General features: G+C 42.0%; 2 protein-coding genes across 7 annotated transcripts in view; one reads left to right on the top strand and one right to left on the bottom strand.

Annotated features, from left to right (window-relative positions):
* The window catches only part of FILIP1L (filamin A interacting protein 1 like), a 270986-nt gene extending 262826 nt beyond the window's left edge, over positions 1-8160 (bottom strand). For 2 of the 3 annotated variants that reach the window (XM_019648347.1, XM_019648348.1), the window contains exon 1: positions 7846-8159. The gene's annotated coding sequence lies outside the window, so the exon portion shown is untranslated. Of the gene's footprint in view, positions 1-7845 lie in introns of all 3 variants that reach the window. The other variant, XM_019648350.1, reaches the window with a different exon arrangement.
* Positions 1-20432, top strand: part of CMSS1 (cms1 ribosomal small subunit homolog) — a 345852-nt gene that overhangs the window by 273082 nt on the left and 52338 nt on the right. The window contains exon 1 of one of the 4 annotated variants that reach the window (XM_019648353.1): positions 4665-5354. The exons of 2 other annotated variants lie outside the window; for them this stretch is intronic. In XM_019648353.1, the coding sequence (XP_019503898.1) occupies positions 5327-5354 (28 nt within the window). In that variant the 5' untranslated portion in view covers positions 4665-5326. Of the gene's footprint in view, positions 1-4664; positions 5355-8925; positions 8966-20432 lie in introns of those variants that run through there. One more of the 4 variants, XM_019648354.1, reaches the window with a different exon arrangement.

Genomic DNA, 20432 nt, shown 5'->3' with positions numbered 1-20432 from the left:
TATGTTCTTCCATACTGTTAAAAAATTTTTTTTTAAATCCTTGTTTATGTACAGATTAGTTCCACTAGACCTAGCTGGACCTTTCAAGTCCTCTTTTCAACTGAAATTACTGAAATTGCCTTGTACAAATGAACTATCCAGATGTGGATGGGAACATAATAATGGAATCATGTGCCGAAATAATTAGATTATGTAGGTCATGATTGCAGTTTCACGATACCATCTGAGAAAATTACTAAGTGTATATAAATTTGAGGTATACTGAAGTTTTTGTCTCTTCAGTAGGCATATGGCCTCTTTCGGCACTTTGTTGGTCATGGAATTTTCTGGTCACTTTGTTTACTGTAAGAGCAGTGGATCCACAACTGTGTCATGGTTTGAACTGGAGCCTTCCTTCCACACATTTTGTAGGTATTTAAAGTATCACTTCAGTCTTTCTGAAACCTGACCCAACCACTTAATGCTACGATAGTAAAACTTGCTATTTTATGTGTACCATGCTGTCTTTCCAAATGAGGAAAGAACAGATAAAACCTTGTAGAAGTGCCTTGTTTTAAAAGGAGTAACTTAATACTGTACTATTAACATTCTTTCAAGGTAGTAGTATATAAATAATTACTGCTACACAGGAAAAGTTGTTTCCCATTCTGAAATGATTTGCACACATTCAAGAATTTCATTGTCTCCTCAGAATCCTCTGGGCTGTGTGCCCATAAATTATCACATTTTGAAGGTAGAACTTCCATTACATGATTTAAATTTTATGGCAGGAGAGAGCAAGATAATTGCAAAAAAATGAAATGAAATGGAGGGAAAGGGAAAGGGAGGGAGGAAGGAAGGAAGGGAAAGAAAGAGAGGGGGGGGGAGAGAGAAAGAGAGAGAGAGAGAGAGAGAGAGAGAGAAAGAAAGAAAGAAAGAAAGAAAAGAAAGAAAGAAAGAAAGAAAGAAAGAAAGAAAGAAAAGAAAGAAAGAAAGAAAGGCACTTTCCTATAGCTAGAGGATCTCAGGCAGGAAAAAGGATATTTCTACTTTAACATAGATCAAGGAAATTTATGGTTTGCTTTTAATAATCAAGTTTCTGGGGGTTTTTTTAATGCCCAAAACCACAAAATTTGGCATTTTAAATTCATACCTGTGTGTGGGCATGTAGTGTTTCTTAGAGTCCCAAAGAAAACATGACATTCATATGCCATTTCCCTTGGTTTCTATATGATGTTTCTAGCCCAAGTCTTCTTAATTTGATCCAAGGGATCCAAAGTTTTGTGCCTGTGTATTCTGGGCCTTGTATCATTTATCACCTTCTCAAAAGTACCTAGTATACCACATTTCAAGACTGAAGTTTATCAGACCCAATCTATAACACCAATGTGGGAGTTTTCTGTATTAATAATAATGATAATAATAGCCCCTGATTATTGAGCACCTGTGTGCCCCTAACTGTACTTAACACTTTATAGTTCTTCTTTATTGCTCCCAACAAGGCAAGTACAATTATTATCTCCATTTTTTATTTTTTAAGATTTTATTGGGGAATTGGGAGATGGGAACAGCGCTGGGGAATTGGGGGAAAGGGAACAGACAAGTTGCTGTCCTTTTGTTCTGCAGTCTGGTTGTGGAGGATGTCGCTTCACTGACCCATGTTGGTATTATCATTGCACTCTTCCCGGGTGAGGCAGTCGCTCGCCGGCCATTGGACGGCCGCTCACGGCAGCTCATGGCAGTTCATGAAAGCACACACCAGCTGCCGGCCAGCCCCACTGCAGCCTACACCGTCGCCGGCAACTCGTGGCAGCCCAGCTCCAAGTCAAGCTGTTGTTCACCATCTTAGCTGTAGAGGGCACAGCGTCACTGGCCCTCATATGTGGGATCCGAACCGGGGTCCTGCTGCACAGCGCTGGCATCCCAAGCCAACTCCTAACCAATGCACCACTCGGCTGGCCCTATTATCTCCATTTTATGATTCAGGAAACTTAAGGCTTTTGAGAGGTTAAGTAACTTGCTGAAGATCACACAAAACTGGAATTAGAACCCAGGATGCCATTTGGGAAAATCCATGCTCTTAGGCATTATGCATTATAATGAACACGTTGATTTATTAGTTTATTTCTAACTGGGATTTTGTTTGATTGCTATATTCAAACAGCCCTTACTCTGTTCTGGTGCTTGAGCATTGCTCCTTATCTAGAGCCTACTATGTTATGATCCCAAGATCCACATTGGATTGTAGCACCCAGGAAAGTGCCTGGCATTTATTTGTTACATAAATAAGTAAACAAATAAAGAAAGATATGCCCCTTCTAGACATGGCCAAGATCCTCTTTTGTAATACTCCCTCCATAGTGCGTACAGGCTGTGGTAGTGGTGGTGGCAGGGGTAACTTGTTTTTGACAGATACTGTGTATGCAATAATGTCTACTGACTACTGGAATCAGCTAGTTTTCCCTTGTATATTTGCCAGAAGCCAGCAGCCTTGGGCCAGTTTCTCAACGCAACATTTGGAAGGCAGCTACTTGAAATTTTTTTGCATAGTTTTTACCCCATGACTGTTTTCATTAGAGAATGCAGTTTTGACAGTCATCATTGCACCAGAGTAGTTAGAGGGTTGAATTTCTGTAGGTTGATCATTTTTAACTATTTCTAGAAACAGGTATCTTTCTCTGCTACTAACTAGTTCTGAGACTTTGGGAAAACTTCTGTAGGCCTCAATTCTTCATCTGTAAAATGAGGGGAGTGGACCATACCAGTTATTTTCAAGGATTCTTTTTTCCTTGTTTATTTTAGTACCCTAAAGTTTCTTTATTTTTATTTTTCCCCACTGAAAATCTATGTTAGAACTCCAGTCCATCAACATGAAAGCAGAATATGCTGCGGAAGACTCTCGCTGTAGAGCCACACCGGTGGTGATTCTTAACATCTATTTTGCATTTATTTCCTTAAGTTATGATTTACATACAATACAATTCATTTTTTATAGTGTACAATTCTGCAAATGTTGACCACTAATACAATCATGTAACTACCATTACACTCAGGACCTAGAGCAGTTCCATCACCCCAAACATTCCCTCTCATCCCTTTGTAGTCGACCCCTAAACCATGCAGAGATACCTTTTAAACTAAGAATGGACAACCCTGGGTGTAGATGCATGAGTGTGTGGTGGACCTTTAGAAACATGGTTTCAACAGACAGGGAAGCTCTATATAAATTTTAGGAATTTGCGAGTACATGCCTTAAAACATTTTTAAAGGGATTTTTTTGTTCGTACAGGCTTTCCTTTCCTTTCAACTCTGTGTACCTTCAGGGAGCGGGATGAGTCTTAGAGGATATTTTTCTCTAACTGTCAAAGTTCAAGAGGTAAATCACTGTTTGATATTGTCAGACAATCCAAAATGCCCCTAATCTACAGTGGTATCCTTGTCATCAATATTCCAAGCATAATAAGTACAATATAGTTACATTCATGGACCTTAGCACAAATAGTTACATATTTTCCTAACTCTGGCCAAATGGTTTTACTTATTCTTTCATTTTTTTAACTAAAGGTTGCCAAACAGAAATTATGATGGAAAGTGTCAGTGATTTTTTTTTAATTCAAGTCCTAAAAACTTTTAATTGTATTTAAGAAACAAGTCTCCATCTCCATCACATATTTTTCCCCCTAATATAAAGTTATTTTTGCATTGGCTGGGGTGATATACAATAGGAAGTTTTTAAATTCTGGACTACTCGCTGCACCTGCTTGGGTTCTAAAACTGAAATGGAAAACACAAGGCTTAACCCCACATGCTCCCTGATCAAATGCAAAGAGCCTTAAAATAGCTTCGTGTGAAGATGTTCAGAGCAGCTGAAAACCAAGATGTTGGTGTCCCTAGTCACAACCTGGCAGTTTAATGCCCTGGCTCAGAGGCAGCTGCCTCTTATCCCTTTGTTGCAGGGCCAGGAGCAGCAGCTCCAAGGAGAAGCATTGAAGCGTCCTCTGCTGTATTCCCCTTGCTACCTTCCCCTGAATTCCACTTTCCTAGTCAAGGAGTTGTCCCTAGACCCATCACGAAGACCTACGACATTCATTCCAAGCCACCAAAATGAGAGAAAAGTAGCTAAAATCCTCCAAACAAGTATAGCAGACTTTAAATAGATACAGAATAAATTCCAGGAAAAATGTAAGGAAGACATGAAGACTTGTGTATTAGATTAGTCATAGATAGTAACCAACAGTATTAGCTGTGTCTGGCACCCCACACACTGTTACCCTCAGTAGCTAGTTACCAACAGATCAGCGTACTCTCAGAATTCACTAAAAAAGACTTTCTTCATTCACTTAAGACTGTTCTGCTCAGCTCTGCCTATCATCATATTGCTCTCAGTTAATCAGGCTGACCATTTATCCACGTAGATAATTTTTCCCTGTGATGTTCTCTCTTACCCATGAGAAACTGTTTTCCTGAAGGGCCCACTTATGCTTCCACCAAAAGCAGTATCGGAACTGGATGGGCAATAGGTTTGATCTGATGAAACCATGTGTTATGTTGCCAGACTGGTGGAACTCAGCAGTGGTTTAAAATTCCATGTGCATTCACATGTAGGTGAATATACTAATATACCATACTAGTCCTGTCCTGAAGAAGAAGGAAAAGGCTTATATCTCTTTTAGCAACTAAACTGATTTTTCGAGGGCCAGAAGAGAAAACTGAGGGGTGAGTACCTAGAAGGGAAGTGGAGGCAGGAAGAGGATGGGGTGTGGAGAAGGCCTTAAACTCTCCTCTAGAGGCATAGTCTCTGCCTTGGCTATGTCCACCTTCACACAGTAGGTCGGGGCTGTGAGGACGCATGTTGAATTTTTCCTAGTCCTTCATTTGAGAAATTACTTAATGAGACTGTGCCTTAGAGAGAAAATTAGCTGTGCTAGCCCCTTAAATGTCTAAAATCTAGTCTTTCCACCTGCTGACCAGGGAATAACACCCGCCTTTCCTATCACACAGGGTCATCAAAAGAGCAAGTGAGTGACTGATGCTGGAATTCTATAAACAATGTAAAACACTTCATGGGTATAAAGTGACATTGTTGTCAAGATTAATGCCATCATAAAAAGTCTCCTCAACCAATACAGTACGGCCACCCTTTTCAGATGTAGCCTCCAGTCAGACAGATTAGACTGAAACACCATGAACTTGCATCACATTTGAACCCTAGATAGCTATGGGACTATAGTACAGATTTTGTTCTAATGTCTTCCGTAGGAACTTCCTGTCTGACCCAATCCTGAAAGAGCAACCTATCAGTGTGCAAGCCTTTTGTCTAATATCTGTGGTTTAAAACAGCAAAAAAATGTCAACATCTCTCAAAGAAGACTCAGGTATTTGCACTAGAATGTATATTCCAAACTAATTATTTGATTATTTGATCTCTGGAATTGTCTCCGTATCTTGCAGACACTAAATAACCTTTATAAAGTAGCAACAATATTTTTGTTTCTGGTCCTTAACTTTTATTTTAATCAGAAATGAGGGAGAAAATACCATGGCAAACGACATGAACAATATACAGGTTCAAACCACTAGTCATCGGCCCCTCTGTGAAGGTTCCTACACTCAGGGCATGTGGAAAACATTTGCCTCATTCACACTGTATCCCTAGAACCCAGCACATAGGAAGCATGCTAAAGTATTTGCTGAATGCATGAACAAATGAGCAAACAAATGAAAACCTTTATCATATAAGTATCTCCCCTAATTATAATGAAGCAAAAAAAAAACTTATTTGTGCTCAGCATAAATGGTTTTTAAATTCTGGTGGTCAGTAGTTCTATCCTAAGGCAAATAAAAGCAATTAACTTTTTCTTGAAATGTTTTTTAATGTAACATGTTGGAGACACAAGGCATGTATTTCAGTGGTAATGAAAATTTTCCACTAAGACAAAGAATAATATGGACTCTGTTCTGAAGAAAAGACTACAGGGCCCTTTACTTTTAGTTTTTTCCAATCCTTGGACCTACCCAACTCTTGACAAGTTGCAACACCAGTATTCTGCAATAGTGTTCTATCAAACGCACCATCATTTTCAAGCCACAATAAAGTAGTTCCATCTCTAGTGATAATGCCACTACCTAAATCAATTCTTGGCTAATAAATTCTTTACTTCAATAACAGTTTAAGCAAAAAATATAATTACACATGAACTTTAACGGAAACTAAACTCTTTTTGAAAATTGCACTTCTTTGTTTATAATCAATACTTTCCTTTGTCCTAGAATTTTTGCAGAGTGTTTTTGCATTGGTTATCATAAGAACCCAAACCCACTTTGCTTTGGGAAATTGCATGAATAATTCTCATCAGAGTAGACCTGTCTCAATTGCCTTACATATTTGTTTTAAAGAAGTGGATATATAGCCCATGAACATTATTGCTGCCTTTAGAAATTTTCAATAGCAAACAGTTCTTAAAGCATATATGCTGATTTTTCATTAATACAGTGGGAATTTCATAACAGTGTCAATTGATAACTGCAGAGATATATTTACTTGGAATGTTTATTTTTGAGGGGTAGAAGATTGATACAGGCGTACCCCAGAGATATTGTGGGTTCAGTTCCAGACACTGCAATAAAGTAAGCATCACACTAAAGCGAATTGTAATCTCTTTGCTGGTGGAGGGTCTTGCCTTCAATTTTTAAAGAAACACAGCATCTGTGAAGTGCAATAAAGCAAAACACCATAAAATGATATATGCCTATATATTGGAAAGTGTCATCATCAAAAAAGCATTTTTACTTGCAGCTAGAGGAACATTGCCATAATTTGAAAGAGTTCTCTCCAGTAGTATGATATACCCCATGCCCTCCTTTACACAAACTGAATACACATATGAACATGGTAAGTGTAGTGAAGCAATGTACGTATTGTGCCTCTTGTAACCCTTCCTGAGACTTGCACAGATATTGAAAAGAAAGATGTGTGATCATCTGCCATTATGAAGGAAATAGGAATGAGTGAATATGTCTAGCATTTTAGCTGGAATATTCATATTCTCTGTTGAATGGAGTTGCTATATTCAACACTATGCAGTCACCCTACACATGGACTAATACTCCCGCTGAGCAAGTACAGTGAGCAGAACTTGCGCTGGTATCATTTGGCAGCAGTCCAGCATCATTGCACATTGACGTTGAGATGTGATATGCAGTGGATATCCAGTCATGTTCTTTGAGGCGACAGGTGATCCCCAAGACCTTCCAAAAACCCTGCCTCACAAACCTGCTTCCGCTCTCTGGCTCCGATTCATCAGATCTTAGCATCGAAAGAATATGAACAAAAGTAAAGAAAAAAAGAATGCAATCAACTTCCCATTTTAAGATGCTAGCTTCTTCTGTCTTTCCGTGAAAAGAGATTTCCTTCTCTCCAATCTAGCCTATCCAGTATCATTCTCCATTTTCATCACATCATGATGGTTTTGAAATTACATATTGATCATTCACATCAGCTTACAAAATTAAGCTATTAACAAAGACAGTCATTTTGCACAAACCATGTTTTAAATTTTTTACCATTTGCCTTACTCATAAGAGGATAGCAATTTACACTGTCATTTTGGTTTACTTTCATGCTTACCAATGCAGCACAACTTACCTACTGTCAGGACAGTTCCTCAATTTTGCAAGCAGCTCTTACTCATATTAGCCGAAAAGTCTTCATCGTCATAAGCTCTTAATCATACCTGAGATTACTGCATCCCCTTGCATAATATCCAGGAGATCCTGCTCCTGGAGAGCAGTGTTGGCAATCCCCAGATGTTGGATAACACAGTACCGTCCCCAAAGCCTCTCCTCAGCAGCAGCTGGGACACTTACCTGGCTGTGCAGGCACCTTTGCTTGATCACGCCCAGGAGAACTCTCTCATCCCCACCAAAATCCAATAGTGGAATCCAGGGACCAACACCAATGTTTTCTTCTTTTCCTTTTGGACGCGTGCTCAGTTTTTGTTCTGTGAGTTTCAAAGCCACAGAGAGTTTGCAACCCGGGGCCACGGACAGTTCTGCAAAGGAGAGGCAGTGGGGAGCCCAGCACTGACTGGGCCCAAACACTAAATATAACCCTCTTCACTCTCCGGGCAGCGTCCTTCATACTCTGAAGACAGGCAACCTTTCAGATCCCTCAGCCCGAGCTTGCCAGTCTCCACGGAAGACAGGGCCTAACGGGACTGGCTGCAGGACGAGGCGACCCAAAAGCCGGGAGCCATCTGCCCAGAGCAGACACGTAGAGGCAGGTATAGGCTTTGTGGTTATGCCCGTGTGTGTGTGTGTGTGTGTGTGTGTGTGTGTGTGTGTGTTTGCCTGCCTGTGCCCAGCAGCTGCTCTCCAGATTAGAAGACACCACTCTTTGGCAGGCAGCTCTGAAACACCCTCTTGGGTAATTTCAGATTCACGTGCACTTCTTGGCGGAGAGAAGGAACCTCTCGGGCACAACCTGGGTCCCCTTCTCTGCTCCATCTCTGTCCCAGATGCACTGAGAACCACAAACAGCAGTGCCAGCATCGAAGGAACAGATGCCCAGATGGACATTACGTTGAACCCCATTTTGTACCCTGCAACCATGAACCTATGCAAGCCTTGTTTGAGATTTAAGTAACAAGGGCATGACCTCTTCTTTGACAGTCATAACCCAAGGCACTGGAGAGAGTCGCTATTATTAACGCTGTGTTGAACTTTAACTTGAATGCCTGCCTGTTCCATTCAGTGTCACATGAGACATGAGTAGAGAGTACTGAGGACACTTTAGAGCAGCATCCAAATGTGGGGTGGTGTTTATTATTGTTATTTAAATTTTTTGTTTTATATTCTTCGGTGTTAAGAAAAATCTCATACGTTAGATTGCTAAAATTTGAAGAGTCTAGTTTTCTCTAAGTGGTACCACTTGTTCCAGTTGGCGCGAGACAGGCGGAAAGAATGAGCTTGTTCATTTCTTCACCAAGTATGTATTGCGTCACCCATTGGTATCATGTCCTCTATCAGACAAACGCACCACCAACCAGGTGCTCAATCTGCGCGTTATCTTATTTAATCTTTACAGCATCCCTTTAAATTTGTCCTATATTGGTGATCAAATAAGAAAACCAAACCTCAGAATAATTAAATAACTTCCCCGGAGCCAAATGGATGATAAGTATCAGCCTGGGAATTCAGAGCTGGACCTGAGTCATACTAGATCTTTATTTTTCACCACTACCATTGAACTATTAATAATTTCAAATTTACAATGAAGATATAAAAATAACAAAGAATTCCCATATACTTTTCACTCAGGTTCTCCAATTTTTAACATTTTACCACTTTTGCTTCCTGCCTTTTCTCCTTCTCTCCCCTCCCCCTTCTCTCACTCTCTCACTCCCCCTGCCTCCTTGTGTTTATATATGTGTGTATGTATTTTTCTAAGTCAATTTATATATGTAAGTGTTATTATTCTAAAAGATAAATGCAGTCTTTTGCGTAACCACAGCATAACAATAAAATTCAGTAAATTAACATTGATACAATATTGCTTTCTAATGCATAGTTCCCATTCGACTTTTCACCAAATGTCTCAATATTAATACCCTTTATAGGGAAAGAAATTATTTTTCCTTGGGTCCAGGATTATATGTTACATTTAGTTGTCATGGCTGTCCTGTCATCTTGAACAGTTCTGCAGTCTTGCCTTGTCTTTTGTGACTCGACATTTTTGAAGAGTACATTTTGTAAATGTTCTTCAATTTAGGTTTGTGTGATGTTTCCTCATAATAAGACTGAGTTTGTGCATTTTGAGGGCAGGAATGCTACAGAAGCAACGCTCTATTCTCCTTAGTTAATCTTATCAGGAGACATAAATGGAGTTGGTCCATACCAACCCTACTTGTTTTAGGTGGTATCTGCCAGACTTGTCTACTGTAAAGTTATACTTTTTCCCTTTGCAATTAATAAATATCTTATGGGAAGATACTTGGAGACCATGTAAATATATTGCTCTTAAATATACTTTCTACTAGAAGGAAGAGCTTTTCGTTCTCCTCTATTCCCCTCCCCCCTTTTTTTATTAGTTTCAGGTGTATCCCTATTTATTTTTGCATTTATTTATATCAATATGCACTTATGGATTCCTGTTTTAATCAGTGGGTTATAATCCATTAATATCATTATTTTCATGCCCAAGGGATCTCAACATTTGGCCAGTGGGAGCCCCTTCAAGCTGTTATTTTGACAAGTCCTCATCATTTTCTGAGTGCTTTCTTACTTTCTGGCACAAGAAAATATTCCATGTGCATCTTGTATTTTCTCTACCCAGCCCTGGAATTAGCCACATCTTTAAGGATTTGGTTTTTGGGTTATGGAAAATAGTGTATGGAAACCGAGATCTGGGCATTGGGTGTGCTCACTGAACTAGAATATGCCATGGCTTCTAGGCCCTCACAACCAGAAGAACTAGGAAATAGACACACAACACACACACACATGCACACACACACACACACACACACACACAGCCATATCATATCTATTGCTCTATATATCTGTGTTAAATACCATGAAAGCACATTGAAGCTCCAGTTCCAGCCTTATACCAGAGGAGCAGTCTAGTTTTTACCCTTTCCATGTTGGTAGCTCCCTTCCCCAGCAGTGGTTTCTGTATCCTCTTTGCCCCCATGTGTAACCAATCTTCCCTCCCTGCCAGCTACTTCCTCAGTCTTTACAGTCTTTTCAGCCCCATTGGCCTTAATCCCTCAAGGAAAGGGAACGGGTTCTGTAAAGTTTCGTATTCCCACCTACATATGGGCAACCAAGTAAAGAAGGGAAATATGAACAAAAAATATTTCTAATCTTTTAGTGATCGTTTTTTCATTGACTCAGAGCTTTAGTTTCCTCGTCTATGAAGGTTTGAGCACTAACATTCTGTGAACCTGTCCATTGATGACTTGAAAATGATCCAGGAAAACCTAACTGTGTGTTTTTTGCTTGACTCTTACAAACAGTTGTTGCTGCAGATGTCTGGGAGGTGTTGAAAGAGATATATAGTACTAGTTCTCAAAAGTTGAAGTTTAAACTAATTTGTCCTTTTTTGCTTGCTTTTTTCAATAAATTGTAAAAAATTGTAAAACGAACCATGGGTACTTGATAGCAGAGCTGGATCACCGGACATCAGAGACAGCTCTCCCCAGGCATACCTCACTTTTTCTGAACCCAAATTCCAGATCCCATTTTTCCCGCTGCCCTCTCCCCACCCTGGGTGGATTGTGTTCCTCCGTGCTACTCCCAAGGCACCCAGCGCTAACCACACCTTACCCTCAGTCTCACAGCAACTGCAACTGCCAGCATCCTTGTCTCGCTCTGACACTAAACTAGGAGTTCCTGGGGTGCAGAGCGCAGCCTCTAACATTGCAGCCCCAGCCCCTAGCACACAGCCAGGGCACAATAGCTGCATGTTGACTGGAAGAAGCATCACTGACCACTTTGACCAAGTGGGCAAAGGAAAGAAGCAATCCTAGAGTACAGCAATTTTGGATCAGCATCTCAGTGAGCTAGAAGGTAAAGAAATAAGAAAAGCACACATTTTATAACCTATCAGCCACTTCTAAATTCCAGGGTTTTAAACTTTTTTCCTAACAGACATTCCCCCACTAGCAAAATTGACAAATTTAAATTTCATGTATTATCTTCTCCTTCATGTTCCCTAAGGATGGGCTTAATACCCTATACATAAAAATAAAAGGCCTGGATAACCCACAAAATAGAAAGGTATCTCCAAGTAAACAACTCTTTAGGAAAAGCTGGTATAATGAGGGATGCCTGTCTCTTCCTTTGAAACCCACCTGTAAACAATGTTTTAGAATTATACATATTTTAGGGTTTCATATTTTTCTAAAGTGAAAAATGGTACTAACAGTTTAACTTTAAGGGAGAGGGAGAGGGAGGGAGGGAGGGAGAGAGAGAGAGAGAGAGAGAGAGAGAGAGAGAGGTGAGGAGAGGGAGAGAGATGGGGAAAAAAAAATGTTCTTGACCTCAGAATCTTGTTGCAAATAATGTGTACTCTTTGGTTTCCACGGGCTATTTCTTCTTATACAAGAATGCCAAAATACCAGGTGACAGATGTTTAAGCTCTAACACATCCCTCAAGTGTCCTATTTTGATGTCATTATGTAATGCTTTTCTCTTGGCATAGCTATCATCACTCAATAGGCTTGTTGATATGTATCACTGTATAGCTCTCTTCACTTTTGCCTCTATATTACTTTTCCAAATAGGCACTGGTTCTCTGAGAACTAGAGAAAAAAGAGAGAAGGAATAATTCCAGCAACATCTCAAATTGGACCAATGTTTTCTCCTGGGCTAGAAAGTTACTTTGTGAACAGGAAAATAGACGAGTTAGAAATCTTTAGCCCCTCTCAGCCCTTCTCTCTTTAAAAATGTTTGTTCATTCTAGTCTTATTGTCCTTTCTAATTGCACATCTTATAAAGAGATGTTGTATCAGCAGAGAAGTTGTTTAATTTTTCAGCTCAAATCTTGCCTTAGTAGCTGTTGTCTCTGGTAGCCTAAAAAACAGGTGTGGACATCCATAAGCACACAACTTTCAATTCACGTCAGCAGATACAGAGGGTGCCAAAAAAATGTATACACATTTTAAGAAAGGAAAACTGTATTAATTGTAATACTAAATATATACCAATAACAAAAAAAAAATACAAGTCATGTTTGACTTCTGCAATTACAAGCGATGCTCAAAGTGGTTACCATCAGCGTCCAGACACTTCTGATTACGGCGAACTACTGTTTGAGCAACGTTGACCAAAGTGTCTACTTGTATACATTTTTTGGCACCCCCAGCATTTTCTGAGTGCCCCAAATATGCCACACAATGTGAGGTCTTAGTGCCATACAGATAAAGTAAGTAGCCTCATCCCTGTCCATCAAACACTCAGGTTGGTAGGAGAAGCACACATCAAAATTCTAATTTTAATGGGTTGCGCATTATAACATAGGGCTGAACAGAATTCTGCCTGAGTCTACCTGAGATGGAGGCACGAGGTGGGGGTGGGGTGGAAACACTGGAACTGGACACCTTGGGGGAGGAGGAGGAAGTGTCTGCCAGGGGAAGGGTAAACAGGAGGACATTCTCGGCAGAGGACACGATGTAAGCACATGACAGGAGAGCACATGATGGGTCAGCAATGGCAAGCTACTCCCGTGCCTGGGAGACAGGGGTATGGTGTCCAGCATGGTACTAGGTAAAGTGGAATCTTTATCTGAGCCCAGGATGTTAACGATCTTAGATGCTTTGATGCTAGATGTTATAACTGTGCTCCACAGACGATGGGAACCACCGCAGGCATTTCAGCAGGAAGTTATAGAGTCAAGGAGGTGTAGTAGCAAACTCACAGGATTTGGAACCAGAAGGCTTTGTGTGGGACACTGGAATGTTTCACCTGGAAGGAAACTCAGGGCTCATCTAATTTTATCCTCTTATCTTACTCATGAAAACTGTGTGACCTGGCTTTAAATTTCACACTGCTGGGTGCCCTGTGCTTGACAGAAAGCCCTGGAGAAGCCGCTATGTCACAGCTTCTCCAGAGTAATCTCTGGGTTTACGCAAGGCTGTCCTATCGCTGTGCCCTGAGGGGACCACTAGTGTTGCCTCTGTGCACTTTTACTGATGAAGGATGCTGAGCCCTCAGAGGCCAGCTGTGGGGTGGGGGTGAGGAATGATGTGGCTGCTCCAGTATGGGTACCAGTCGCATTCGTTACAAGTGGGGTATTTCAACACTGCAGGGAGAATCTGGGCAGGTGACTGCAGCCTGATTCCAGGTGAGCTGCCTGAGCTGTGGCCCAATCCCCAGCAGCCACTAGGAAATGGGGAGCAGGTAACATGGAAAGACAAGAGTTATGCAAGGGAGCTGAACCCTATCCGAGTAAACTGTGTGCTGAGCATCTAGAGTCCTAGCAGAGACAAGGAGAAAGTACCCTGAGGAAACCAAGGAGAAAGATTGATCCTGAAGGCTGAGCAAATGTGCCTAGAAAACGGCTGCTGTTCATCCAGTAGACAAGTACCGTTGGCCTGCCCCGGGGCCTCCACAGAGCATCCTGAGGCAGGAGAACACATCTAGACCTCCCTTTATGGTGTGGCCAGGCTCCTGGTAGCTGGCCAGACTTGGTCCTCAATGATCAAAGGACCAGAAAGACACAATCTGAAGACTCAAGATCTTCCCTTGTAGCCACAGGGTAGGGTTGGGGAGATGGGGACTGGCACCCAGGGTATTTGTGGTTCTTCATCCCAGGCCAGGGCCAAATGGCAGGGTGAGCAAGGGGGTCCGCTCAGACCAGCTTCACAGTAGCTCCCCAGGAATACATCTTCATTCTTAAGTATTCTGGCACTTGACTTGAAGGTTCTTTTGTATTTTTCTTAAGTTGAGGAACGCCATGCTCCATACATAAGAGCAACTCTGCTTTCAACCACAAATATTTTTAAATGAGAAAGGGCTAATCCCCCTATTCAAAGTGCATTGTATGCCAAACCTGGTGTTTTTAAGCAATCATTTTGAAAGTTTCTAATTATAGCCATAAGCTAGGTCTCCATTCTCTCAGCCTCTCCAGTTCAGTCAGGGTGGTCCTGGTTAAAATGAATCCATGACAAAAATCGCTAACAGAAATCCAAGATGTACAGTAGTATAATCGTTTTTATGGTCGTAAAAACATAAAATAACAAGATGGCCCTCTTCTATTATTGTTTTAATTTACTCTTTGCAATGTTATTCACTTCATCATCCATGGAACAATTACTCATTGCATGTCTGCTGTGCCTGGGCATTATCCTGCACACTAGGGATATGACATTTAAAAAGCAGATGTTATAGGTTCCTGCCATCTTGGAGTTTTAAAGGCCATGGTAAGTTTCAAATAAAAACAAGTTAGCAAATGAGTCAGATAATTACAATTTGTGGTAGTGCCATGATGTCGAGTAAGAGAAGAGCATGGCAGACCATGCAGGGGGAGGGCGGATCGCCTGCTCCAGATGTCAGAGGAGAACCTGAAGTGACGGAGCAAGATGGGAGGAACAGCCCAGCCAGGAGAGCAATGAGTGTACAGCTCTGGGGACAGAAAGGAGGTGGCATGTCCTAGGAGTCCCAGGAGGCCAGGGCAGCCGGGGTGTAGTGGGTCAAGTAGGAGAACTGGGAGAAACCGAGGGGTAAGTGGAGGCCCACGCATGGCAGCACCTGTGGTTTGTGGTAGGGAATATGGATGCTATTCTAAGTATAAAAGCAAACTGCTGTGGAGTTGTAACCTGAACGTTTACATAGTCCGATTTACATTTTCAAAAATGCTTCCTGGCCCTCCTGTGGAGAATGGAAGGGGTCAAAGTGGTGACTGGGGGACCAAACACAGCGCCAGGTACGGCCAGGTCGTGCCCTAGGGTTGTCCTGAGGGTGGTGACCTGAGAATTCAGTGAAACCCATCATTAATTTTTCTTCACACTGCTTTTCCTCTTTTCCTGGTGAATAATAGAAGACAAGGTGCTGGAAGCAGTGTCTTTCCGGGGAGCCATTCAGGCCAAGGCCTGGCCCTACCCCTGTGATAGGAATCCTACGTGTCATTTTCACTTTGCAAGTTGGTTATAGTCATGCCAACTTCCCTCTGTTCTTCAGCTTTGCTCCTCGTATACGGAGAATATATGTCAGTAAATGTTTAATTGATTTGACTTGGACTCCCAGTGGTGTGAGTAGAGGGGGACTTAGAAAGGCCGATGGGATCTCTGTACTTCCTCTCTGGAGATGGTATGTGTCAGTGGGTAACCAAGGCTTAAAGAGTTAGTTTTTTCAGTCTGTGGTGGATGTAATTCAGGGGTGAATAAAGTGACTCTCGGCGAGAATAAAAGGTGCTATGTACATGTAAAAAGGTTTTAAAGAGCATCTGGTTAGAGTTTAATGTGGCTGAAAACATCCCTATTTTTTTCATGTTTCAATTACAGGAATATGGCGAAAGTATGCTTTGGAGATTTTCCAAAATAAAAACACTTGAGGTGAGAGAAATTTCAGCCCCAACAATAACTTGAAAATTGGAAGTTGGAATAGCAACTGTTTTTTCAACTGTCTTAACTCTGTCACCAACACTATGATGATTTGATTGCATGTGACAAGTCTGGTTTCTGGCCATTAAACTGCACCCTTCAGCTATAGGCATCAGTATTTCCCTTCTTTTCTTTCACCATGTGTCAATTTGGGGACAGAAATGGGAATGATGGGAGAAAGCAAGAGGTTGGGAGCTTTCCCATTGGCCCCCAGGTCACGGCTGATGACCCTGACCTTCTCAGCAGCCTCATGTGACTCGGGGCCTGCAGCAGACCAGCCATAGGGTAGATCTCTTCCTTTCCTCACAATCCTCCTTGTTATTCAGGCGCTATTAGCTTGCTTGAAGATCAAGGACATCCCAGAAGGGGAACTAATCCCCAAATGGCAAAGGGCCACCTGGGAGCCATGTGGGAAGGGAGGGGACAGCCCTCCTCGGTGGAGTCATGGACATAGTGCTCTTGGTGCACTGCCTGGCACAGAGCAGTCATTCAGTGTGTGGTGACAGCAGCCGCCACCACCATTTCTTTTATTATTAATGACAGTGATATGTGTATGTGTATATAAATATATATGGTATATATGAGTCTGACATTGTCAGATACCAGCTTTCAGATCCCCTGTTCCTCATGCCCACCAACCCCTCAGGCACTGCTTAACACCGCCTTGGAAGTGAGGGCTGTTGTCTCAATTTATTCTTTGTATTTTAGAGTCATTCCTGTTCATGGTAGCCTCGTTATTCCAACATCTCCATCTGGAAATTGGCACCCCTTCTTATTGCCACTCTGAATGTCTTTAGTGGAGGAAGCTAAGTCTTCAGAAGTTCCAGGGTACTTACCTGTGTCATTCCAGCCACTCATTAATGCCCGGACTTCTTCCTCTTTCCCATACAAAGCGGGGTTTTGTTACCATCTCACCTTGGGGCTTCTTCTGCACTTTGCTAAAGAGCTGAGGGATCTCAGGTGCCTCATTTTGCTGGAAAAGGGGGAGCACCATCCATCTGATCTCTCACTTAGAGAGGCAGGAAGCAATCATTTCAGTGAGGGGCCTGGGAGACACGTCTGTTTGTAAAAGAAAAGGGTTGCTGTTTTTCTGGCTGTCTGCTTCCTTCCATCTGCTTCCAAGCCCACCCTTGGAAGTCGTGGCTGGGCATCTCTCTCAGTGAAATAAATATTGTAATGGGTCAAGTAATTAGCAGGCAGAATTATGTTTGGGCTGTAACCTGACTCTAATCGCTGACCTCAGAGAATTAATTTCATATGACATAGCACCTTAGCTGTATGCTGGCTGAGAAGTTTCCATTCGTCTCTCCCTTGCAGCCAGATTGCTTTTTCTATTTCTGGGCTTGTCGTGTCGATGAGTCAGATGGCCCCAGACTCTTCCTGTGGATGAAAGGAGCATTCCTGACTTGGATGTATTTTCTGCATATATAAATTATAAAAAGGAAAAACTCGGTGTCCGTTCCTTGGCATAAAAGTAAGGGAAACTGGAGGGCTGAGTGAGGAAAGCGTAAAATAGCCAATGTAAATAAAGCCTGGCCCTGGGACCTGAATGCAGCAAAATGTACAACATAGAAAATGGCACTCAGGAATAACGCCTTTCTGTATTAAAAACGGTGATCATAAGGAACGTAAGATGTAAAAGGTCCTGTTAATGTTTGCTACCAAGTCCTAATCATGAAGCTAAAAAAGTTAAAAGATCAGATAAAACATCCCTGTGAAGACCTATGTATTCCTGTGGCACAGAGCGTGGGTTTTTATCTCTTCCCCTTCAGCAAGTGTGGCAGCAGTCACCGGGCCTGTCTCCCTGGTCCTAAAAGTGTTCCAACAGCTAATGAGTTCACTGGAGTGTTACCTGCTTTGATTTCCTTAAATGGAATTTGCTATAGGACTTTGGAAAGACAGTGTACTTTTCATGTTCTTTAAAGCATGACATGGTGGGTTCTCTTGTATACTGAAAAAAACTGTGAAAAGCATAATCACCTTTTAAGGCCTAATTCAAAGCTGTTAAATTATCAAAGGTAGTTGCTGTGCATTATGACTTATGTTGTAAACATGAAGAACCTAAAATCATTGTACTTCTCTTGAGGAACTGATTGTTTCCCTGTTGTTTTAGCCTGTGGCTACTCTGAATAGTGACCAAGTTTCTTTTTTCACATTAACTTAAAATCAAGTGTGTGCCCCATCAATAGCAAATATATAAGGCATTATAACATCTTTATTGTAACTCTTGGATTGATCTCAGGTCTAATTCTTAGATTTCTTTCATATTTGCCCCCACTGTTAATTTATACTATCTTTTTCTTTATTTTTGTAACCTCACAAGCTACTTTAAATCCTTTCTAGAATAAGATGGCCCATAGTTAACTAATAGCTAGTTATTTTTTAAAACTGAAAGAAGAAAGGGAGAGAGTGGAGGGGACTAAGGTAGCAAGGCAGGCAGCTGGGCGAACTATACAGGTGTCGGCAACCTAACCTCCCCGAAGCCTCAGTTTCCTCATCTGCTTAATGCTGACCTCCAACATTTTTGTGGGGCTCAAAATTTTTTAGATAATGAGTATGAATACATTTTATAAACCATGAGCTCTGTGCAGCTTGGTTGTGATTATTTTAAAGTCGTTGTTATAAGGCAAATCCCTAATGCCAAGCTCCTGACCTAGTCTTAACCTCTGTCCAGTAGAAGGAGCTTCCCGAGGATGTGTCTGTTCTGAGAGAATGGCCCAGTCTCTTCTGAGAGTCTTTTTGGGGTCTTCTCCAGCAGAGAGCCATAGTCCTTAGAACATAACAGAAACTATGTCCTCTCTCTAAGATGGCTCAAAAACCTCCAACCCTGATGGAGTTTCACACCTGAGCCAGTCCAGGGGCTAGAAAACCTACATTATCACCAAGACCTGGAAGATAGCTGGTAAGCAAATCCTGTTTACCTCAGTGTCTCAGCACCCTCTGGGGTGGTTGCTAAGGACATATGCTCAAAATTCCCCAGAACCAGCCCCTCCACACCCTACATGTTCTCATTTAAATTTGGGGACCCCAACAGGACCCCAGCTCCTACTTAGAAACCTATTGAACTCATCTCATTGCTGATCCAATCCTAAAATTAGGACCTATTGGTGGGAGGAGGGAGTATTTGCAGAATGGGAGGCATGGAGGCAACCCTTGGTGACCACTGCTTAGCCACTCTTACTAATGATCTCAGTAGAAATAGTTCTGCTCTCAAGTGAATTGAGGCAGAAAAAGAAAGACTTGGAACTACAGCCCAAATGATCTATTCTTGTCAGAGGCCAGTTATCTCCGTAAAGCAGATTCTGGTCAGGTCTCAGCTTCCCTTAGGCCCCATGAGCACTGTGAACAAGGCCAGCCTCCCCAGCACGGTGGATAGGAGGCAGCACATCACTGAGGGTGAGGGGAAGAGCCCAGGCCATCTCTGTGGGGGCTCCTGCCCCGCTGCAGAATGGCCGAGGGCCCCGGGCAAGGCCCTGCACTTCCCAAGCCCTGGCTCTGGAAAATGAGATGGTTGTGAGGATTCAGCAGTCCACTGGGGGGTGGGGGAGGGGACGGGTAATCTATACAATCTGGACCCAACCCGCCTTTAGAACTTCATGTCCCTGCACCATGTGTGCGCCTCCCCCAGCCATCTCACATCTGTGACTTTGCACATGTTGTCCTGGAATGCTCTTCCTTTTCTGTTCTATGCATTGTTCTGTTCTCCTCTTCCTTCACCATCCAGGTGCGATTCTCTTCTTTGCGAATGAATGCCTTCGTGACCCACCAACAGATCCTTACTCCCTCATCGCCCTCCTGCTGCACACTCCGCACAGCGCATTTGAATTATTTGTCACAAGATTCACTTTTGGTTATTGTGTTTATTTCATTAAGAAACCAAAAGAAATTTCAATTTATCTTTGAAAGAAAATGATAACGTAATGGTACAGAGGTTGTTAGTGTTTCTTACAACTTTAAACACCGTAAGAAATTCTGTTGTGAAAGACAAGCCAAGACAACTAAATGCGTATTTTTATTAAGATATGATTTATATTTATTGAGGTACTCAGATCTTAAGTGTACTGTTCAATCAGTTTCGACCATGACCTAGAGCATTTCAGTGACACCTGAAAGTTCCAAGAGATCCCTTCCCAGTCCCTACCCCACCCCCACCCCACACACAGGCAACCACTGATTTCTGTCACCCTATGTTAATGTTGCCTGCTCTAGAAGTTCATGTAAATGGAATCAGACAAGATGTACTTCTTTTTTTTTTAATATTTTTATTGGGGAATTGGAGGATGGGAACAGTGCTGGGGAATTGGGGGAAGGGGAACAGACAAGTTGCTGTCCTTTTGTTCTTCAGTCTAG

The sequence above is a fragment of the Hipposideros armiger genome, unplaced genomic scaffold, assembly GCF_001890085.2.
Source record: "Hipposideros armiger isolate ML-2016 unplaced genomic scaffold, ASM189008v1 scaffold_125, whole genome shotgun sequence".
Taxonomy (NCBI): domain Eukaryota; kingdom Metazoa; phylum Chordata; class Mammalia; order Chiroptera; family Hipposideridae; genus Hipposideros; species Hipposideros armiger.
Note: the sequence above shows the minus strand (reverse complement) of the source record. Positions and strands in the feature narration are given on the sequence as shown.